Below are 8,163 nucleotides of genomic sequence, written 5' to 3'. Positions count from 1 at the left end.
CCACGCCATCCGATCATCTGACCTCACTGACAAACTGGGTCCCACTTCTAATCAAGGGTTGATATTATCCATTATTATGAGCATGCAAGTACTCTATCTTTACTTCTGTTTGGAGTATCCAAGCCGAGCCGTTGAGCCAAGCCGGCTTATCTTCAACTGCACTTATCATAAGCTTGACAACACTTATCAATATGTTCTATGCTTATAATGTGATAAGTGAGTTCACTTATCATCCAGTTCTATAAAACTCGCCATTTCTGCAAGTAATGTTGTGTTTTTTAATTTTCTCCGCACGACAGAGTAGAGAGAGAAAGTGAAGAGAGAGAAAGAGAGAAATATATATATATATATCTATATCTATATATAGGATATAGATTTTCTGGATCATATATCTGTTTTATCAACAACAGATCTTGCTTGCTAAGGTGAGTTTAATTCCTTTGAACTATGTTTATATTTTTGTTCTTGTTTCTACAAGAACATGTTTTGTTTTTTGTTTTTTTTTTAAATTAATTGATTAATAATAATATTATATTTTTTTTCTCTTTATTCTAGGTATAGTTGCTTTTTAATTCCCATTTGTGTTACCCTTTTTCTTTATTTTTGCATCTTAGATTCCCAGTGGGTTAAAGCTGCTTTCTTTTCTCTGATCCACCACACGAATTTAAATTTAAATTAAAATTTAGTTTTTATTATAATTATTAATAACAATAGTTTTATTTTTTTTGTTTGATTGCTGTTCATATCTGTCGGTGCATGCTCAAATATTCTTGAAAAAACAGGTTCTTTTTGTTGTCTGGTTAATTTGTAATTTAAATATCAGGGTTTGCAGAGGATCTATTTTTATTTATTTTTTTGGAAAAAAATTAATTTTTACTAATGAATATTGTTTTTTGTTTTAGGGTTTTGTAGATCTGCTTTGTAAGAATGTTAATTGCTGTTTTGATATAGGAACCAGAGGATTGCAATGTCTTCTTTAAGTAGGGAGCTAGTGTTCTTGATCTTGCAGTTTCTTGATGAAGAAAAGTTTAAGGAAACTGTTCACAAGTAAGTCTTTTGATTTACATTTTCTTTAATTATTTTTAAAAAGAATGTTAAGTTCATGGGTTTATTGTAATTATAGGCTTGAGCAAGAATCAGGGTTTTTCTTTAACATGAAGTATTTTGAGGAAGAAGTGCACAGTGGGAATTGGGATGAGGTTGAGAAATACCTTTCGGGTTTCACTAAAGTGGACGATAATCGGTACTCGATGAAGATATTTTTCGAGATTAGAAAGCAAAAGTATCTGGAAGCATTGGATATGTAAGCCTTTATTATTTTTTCTTGAGTTAAACAATAATTAATTTTAATTTGAATTGTTTAATAATTATGTTGTTTTTCATAGGCATGACCGGTCCAAGGCGGTAGAGATCCTTGTAAAGGATCTTAAAGTGTTTGCTTCATTTAATGAAGACTTGTTTAAGGAGATAACTCAGTTGTTAACTTTGGAAAATTTTAGGTACATTGCAAATGTTAGCATTTTTTGTGATTTGTTAAAGATGTATTTAACAGTTTATAATCTTATATAAATTCATTGCATTTTAGGGAGAATGAACAGTTATCCAAATACGGTGATACTAAATCGGCTCGAGCTATAATGTTGGTAGAGCTTAAGAAGCTAATCGAAGCAAATCCCTTGTTTCGTGACAAACTGCAATTTCCAAATCTTAAGAATTCAAGATTAAGGACTCTAATAAACCAAAGGTAAACCTTAAAGTTGTTGAGATGTTTTTTTACTATGTTTTGTAGGTCTTACAATGGTGGTTAATGTTAGTTACTTGTGTAATTGTATCACAGCTTGAACTGGCAACACCAACTTTGTAAAAACCCTAGGCCAAATCCGGATATCAAAACGTTATTTGTTGACCATTCGTGTGGTCAACCGAACGGTGCGCGTGCTCCATCGCCTGCAAATAATCCACTTCTTGGAGCATTACCAAAAGCTGGTGGCTTTCCTCCTTTGGGTGCACATGGGGTGTGTAATCCATATTTGCCCCTAATCTTTCACCATGTTTTATAATCTTGAAAAAATTGTTATTGTAATTTGCTTTTGATTTATATATTCAGCCGTTTCAACCTGCACCGACTCCGGTACCAGCTCCACTTGCTGGTTGGATGTCTAATCCGCCAGCTGTATCTCATCCAACGGTTTCTGGTAGTGCAATTGGTCTCGGTAGTCCCTCTATTTCAGGTAATTTAAATGATTGTTTGCATCATTGTCTCATTGGCCCGTTAATAATTTTCATTGACCCGTTAATACTTTTTATTGACCTGTTGGACCGCCAACACTTTTCATTGACCTGCTGACCCGTTTCGTTTGCAGCTGCTTTGAAGCATCCAAGAACTCCAACAAACCCTTCGTTGGATTACCCGTCTGCAGATTCTGATCATATGAGCAAAAGAACAAGAATCATGGGGTTAACTGATGAGGTTATTTCATTTCATTTCTTTTTGATGATATAAGTTGTAACATCATTTCTCTTTCTAAAGTTTAATTGTAACAAGTTTGTTGCTGGAAAACAGACAAATCTGCCAGTTAATGTGTTGCCTGTCACATTCCCGGGACATTCTGGTCATAATCAAGCTTTTAATGCACCCGATGACTTGCCAAAAACCGTTGCACGAACGTTAAACCAGGGCTCATCTCCTATGAGCATGGACTTTCATCCTATTCAACAAACGTTACTTTTAGGTAATTAGTAATTATTTGTTTGGTCTTTAAATACTTTTTTTTTTCATGTCTTGAAGTTTTGATGCTGACATGTGGCATAAATGTAATGTTGCATCAGTCGGAACAAATGTGGGAGACATAGGATTGTGGGAAGTTGGTTCTCGGGAAAAACTGGTTCTTAAAAATTTCAAAGTTTGGAATCTTAGTGCGTGTTCGGTGTCTCTTCAGGTATGTAAAGATCTTTAACGAGTCATAATATGAGTGTGTTTGATATTGCGTTTTGAAAGTGATTACATGACTTGGAGTATTATATTATTAAGCAGACAATCAGTTGTAACAAAATGGCGTTTGCATGCGCTTCTGTTTGAAATTGTAATAATCAGTTGTTTTGGTGTTTGGAAAATGATGCTTGTGCAAATATTTACTTTTTAAGTACGCGACAAAAAAATTACGGGTTTTGATCTGTTTTGGGTCAAACCCGCAAACCTGTTTACCTAAACCAGTCATGTTCGTGTCAATCCAGCGGGTTCACGTGTTGACTCGTTTAACCCATTTATTTTTTATTTATTTTTAAAATGTGTTTTATGACATAAATTAAATTGGCTGGTATTATTTTATGCCACAAATTTAAACTTAAAAAAAAAACTTGACAAAAAAATTTCAAACTAAAATGTAATTTTTTATGTACATTTATAATTTTTTGTCATAAAATTTTAATTTTAAAGTATTAATATGCGAAAAAAGCCAGACAAGATTTTCGGCTTGAAGTCATAATTGTTTAACATGAATGCAGGCTTCTTTAGTAAAAGAACCCACTGTCTCGGTGAACCGCGTTATCTGGAGCCCAGACGGTTCATTGTTTGGTAAGTCTTGCTAACTTATAGTACAATAAATACAACATTTTTAATTTCTTGTTATATGAACAGGAGTTGCATATTCAAGACACATTGTACAAATATATTCATATCATGGAGGCGATGACGTGAGACAAAATGTAGAGGTAGTACACTCGGTTTCTTTCCGTGTCTGCTAAATTTGCATAAAATGTATAAAGCGAGTAAATGGCATGTTTTTTTACAGATTGATGCGCATGTTGGTGGAGTTAATGATCTTGCATTCTCTCATCCAAACAAACAGCTCTGTGTGATAACTTGCGGGGATGACAAAACCATCAAGGTTTGGTTTCGACAGTTCTGTATAATGTATTTTGGTCAGTTTATCGTAGAATTATATTTAATTATAATAATCAAGATTATCTTGATCTTGATGACATAGGTTTGGGATGCAGCAACTGGAGTAAAGAAGCATACTTTTGAAGGACATGAAGCACCTGTTTATTCTGTATGCCCCCACTATAAAGAGAATATTCAGGTAACTTTATCTTTTTGCATTATTTCAATTATTAAATTAATTTTTTTTTCAAGGGAGTCCAAAACTGGGCTGTTTCAAAAAGCCAGCGGCTCGTTTCGTTCGGTCTGTAAACGAGCCGAGCCTAAGCCAATGTTCACTTGTGTTTCGCTTGTTAGCTTGTTTAAATTGAAGTTCAAAAGGTAAAACTTCTATGTTTTTTTCAGTTTATATTTTCAACGGCTCTTGATGGGAAGATAAAAGCATGGTTATATGATAATATGGGATCAAGAGTTGATTACGAGGCTCCCGGTAGGTGGTGCACAACAATGGCATACAGTGCTGATGGAACAAGGTTGACCAATGCATATATGCTACTCATAAAGCTTGACTTTTTTAAAAATTTTAAAGTTGACTTTTTTCGGTCAATTTTTGCTCTTATTTCAGGCTTTTTTCATGCGGGACCAGCAAAGAGGGAGAATCACACATTGTAGAGTGGAATGAAAGTGAAGGGGCTGTAAAAAGAACGTATCTAGGCTTCCGTAAACGATCATTAGGCGTTGTGCAATTTGATACAACCAAAAACCGCTTTTTAGCAGCTGGTGATGACTTTTCGATTAAATATTGGGATATGGATAATGTTCAGCTTTTGACAAGTGTTGATGCTGATGGAGGTCTTCCGGTAATACATTCGTTTGACAAACAGAAACAAATCGGTTTGACTAACGCACTAATGACCAATCTAATGTTGTTCTTAATTAGGCAAGTCCACGAATCCGGTTTAATAAAGATGGTGCTCTTTTGGCGGTTTCTACTAATGACAACGGTATCAAAATTTTGGCAAATTCTGATGGTGTTCGGTTACTTAGAACTTTCGAAAATCTTTCTTTTGATGGGTCTGCTTCAAGAACCCCGGAAGCTGCAAAGGTAGCTTTATTAAGACTAATTAGTACATGATCATAATTTTCTTGTTATATGTTATATAATTATATTCCCTTTAAATATTTTTAAAATTTTAAATTGCAGCCTACCATTAATGCGTTATCTGCTGCTGCCGCCGCTGCCGCTAGTAATTCTGCATTAGCAGAAAGGACTGCACCCGTTGGATCCATCTCCGCAGTGGTTAATACTTGTGTTTGACTTTGACTTTGACTTTGACTAAATAGTCATACTTGATAGTGTTAATATAATAATTATTGTGAATGTAGAATGGGGATGCGAGAAGCTTGCCAGATGTGAAACCTAGGATTGGGGAAGAATCTAATGACAAATCAAAGATTTGGAAACTAACTGAGATTAATGAAGCTTCTCAATGTCGGTCGTTAAAGCTCCCCGAGAACATGAGAGTAACAAAGGTGTGTTATATATTTGTATTGTGATATAACTCTTTTTATTAGTTTAGAAATTAACGGGGAAGCTTATTGATCATACAGATATCAAGATTGATATATACAAATTCAGGAAATGCTATTTTAGCATTAGCATCAAATGCTATTCATTTGCTATGGAAATGGCAGCGTAACGACCGTAATTCAAGTGGCAAGGTGAATATTAGTTTACCAACTAAAAGAAAATATTATGGTGACATGGTTTCATAATGTAAAAGTATTTATTGCAGGCAACAGCTGGCGTTTCGCCACAATTATGGCAACCTTCAAGTGGGATTTTGATGACTAATGACGTGGCGGAAACTAACCCTGAAGAGTCTGTTGCATGCTTTGCTTTGTCTAAAAATGATTCTTATGTTATGTCAGCGTCAGGAGGAAAGATTTCTTTGTTCAATATGATGACATTCAAGGTAATGTTTTTTCATCCTTTTAACTTTTGAAGTCAAACAAACCAATTGTTGTCTTGAATCTTGACTTTTGTGGTCACTGCAGACAATGACAACGTTCATGCCACCGCCACCTGCAGCAACATTTCTTGCTTTTCACCCTCAAGATAATAATATTATAGCAATTGGCATGGATGACTCGACAATCCAGATCTATAATGTCCGTGTTGATGAGGTAAATAAACTAAAGTACATGTTCTTATAACTTTCTGTTGAATTTTGTTCTCAAATATATATTTATATAGCAAATACCATTGTTGTTGTGAAGGTTAAAAGCAAGCTTAAAGGTCACTCCAAAAGAATTACGGGTCTCGCCTTTTCTCATGTGCTAAATGTCCTAGTCTCATCCGGTGCTGATGCTCAGGTTAGTAAAGATCATGAAAGATTCATTCTTTTTCGATTACTTATAAAATACCACTTATAATCTTCATTTTAAACGAGCGTAAGTTAAAATAGGTTTTTAGGATGTATTCTTATTAATATAGATCTTGAAACGTTTGTTCTTTTCGAGTCTTTATAAAAACTCAGAATTTGCATTTATATTCATCAAACACATGTAAATTAATGGTTTATAACTTGTATGTTTACCATTTAGATTTGTGTATGGAGTTCTGATGGATGGGAAAAACAGAAGGCCCGGTATGTTCAACTCCCACCGGGGAGAACACCTTCACCACAATCCGACACTCGAGTGCAGTTTCATCAGGATCAGATCCATTTTCTTGTTGTTCATGAGACCCAACTCGCCATTTATGAAACAACAAAACTAGAATGCGTAAAGCAGGTAATATATAGAGTATCAACTCTTGCATAATATACAAATGAATTTTTACTCGTTTCTTGCTAAGTCATTGTGCTTTTTTCTACATCTGAGTCATTAAAAGGTTGTTTTTTGTTCATCGTGGAATATTTTAACATTAACCCGAAATGGACCAAAATCATTTACATCAAGTCCATATAATGACTCAAATGGTACAAAAGGACAATAAATCATCTTTTAATGAGTCAAATGTGACAAATTAACAGTGTGGTAAATTGACTCTCATATTTCTGAATTAATCTTTTTTTAGTGGATTCAACGGGAAAATTCAGCACCGATATCACATGCAGCGTTTTCATGCGATAGTCAACTGATATATGCAAGTTTCTTTGATGCAACCATTTGTGTGTTTACTGCTTCTCACCTTCGCCTTCGATGCAAGATCAATCCATATGCATATCTCACAAGGTAAAATAACCATAAACATACTTTTTGGTATTTTTTTAAAATAAATCATGTTCATTTATCTTTATTAAAAAGAACTGTTTCTTAACAGTAACGTGCATGTGCACCCGATGGTGATTGCTGCTCATCCACAAGAACCGAATCAGTTTGCATTAGGGCTTTCGGATGGAACTGTTCATGTTTTGGAGCCACTTGAATCTGATGGCAAATGGGGGGTCCCACCACCGGTGGAAAACGGGTCGACAAGCACTGTACCGGCTACACAGCCGACTGCTGGTGGTTCAGGGTCGGAAAAACCCGCCCAGAGGTGACTAGGCCGTGTCTGGTTTTGAGTAAACATTTGGTTTCTGTGCGGTTCCAACTTTGTAGTTAATGTTGCTGGTTCTAGTGTTGTGGATTATTTTATTATTTTTTGTTTTTCTTTTGGTTGTAAGTGCAGGGAATGTTATTTAGTGGTGAATTGACTTGATCTAACTACTTGTGTAAGATGATGTTGTGTAGGGTAAATGCTAATAGTCTGATGCTATTTTTCAATCTTTTGAATGAAACCATATATAATATATTGGTTTGTTTTTTGATTATTGCTCCTGGTGGTAACTAGTTGTATGAAAAAATCTATAAAATGATGCATTTGTTTGTTATGAGGTTTTAAATAATGGTTATTGGAAAACTTTATAAAATAATAACAAAGTTTCAATATTGTTCCAATTAAGTGTTTCATTTTTCCGTCTTAGTTAAGTCATTCAAGTTTGAAGAGAAGTTTCGATTTCAGATCGGTGGTACTATTCACACCCATGAGACTGTAATTCATATGTTTTCACTTGCATCACCTTTTTTTAACCGCAAATATCGTTAAAACAAGTCAAACGCCCTTACTATCGAGAAGCTAGCAAAGGTTGGCAAAAAGCACAACCAATACTTTCCATTTAGCCTATCTACATTTAAACTTCTATCCTTATTTTTAATCAACAAGAAACTTAACACCTTGATATCTCCTAGAGTGTTATCAACCTTCACTGGTTTGTTATTAAAGATAAAATTATTCG

At 34.6% G+C, this 8,163-nt stretch overlaps 1 protein-coding gene across 1 annotated transcript; it reads left to right on the top strand.

The window, feature by feature from the left end:
- Nucleotides 1–291: 291 nt before the first annotated feature.
- On the top strand, nucleotides 292–7,698 carry LOC143583976 (protein TOPLESS-like). The gene is made up of 26 exons (XM_077066144.1): nucleotides 292–425; nucleotides 952–1,047; nucleotides 1,124–1,303; nucleotides 1,386–1,499; nucleotides 1,586–1,744; nucleotides 1,838–2,015; nucleotides 2,108–2,231; nucleotides 2,364–2,470; nucleotides 2,564–2,732; nucleotides 2,830–2,939; nucleotides 3,505–3,574; nucleotides 3,638–3,711; nucleotides 3,792–3,887; nucleotides 3,987–4,082; nucleotides 4,286–4,413; nucleotides 4,506–4,740; nucleotides 4,821–4,985; nucleotides 5,085–5,180; nucleotides 5,267–5,413; nucleotides 5,492–5,602; nucleotides 5,677–5,856; nucleotides 5,939–6,067; nucleotides 6,161–6,256; nucleotides 6,488–6,676; nucleotides 6,963–7,120; nucleotides 7,209–7,698. Exons 2-26 carry the CDS (start codon nucleotides 968–970, stop codon nucleotides 7,426–7,428), a joined length of 3,411 nt encoding a protein of 1,136 aa, XP_076922259.1. The 5' UTR covers nucleotides 292–425; nucleotides 952–967; the 3' UTR covers nucleotides 7,429–7,698.
- The last annotated feature ends 465 nt before the right edge of the window (nucleotides 7,699–8,163 follow it).

This window comes from Bidens hawaiensis, unplaced genomic scaffold (assembly GCF_021521415.1).
Source record: "Bidens hawaiensis isolate Kalapana, Puna unplaced genomic scaffold, B.hawaiensis_p1.1 tig00032749_1, whole genome shotgun sequence".
In the NCBI taxonomy this organism is placed as follows: domain Eukaryota; kingdom Viridiplantae; phylum Streptophyta; class Magnoliopsida; order Asterales; family Asteraceae; genus Bidens; species Bidens hawaiensis.
This window is presented reverse-complemented; position numbering and strand designations above follow the sequence as displayed.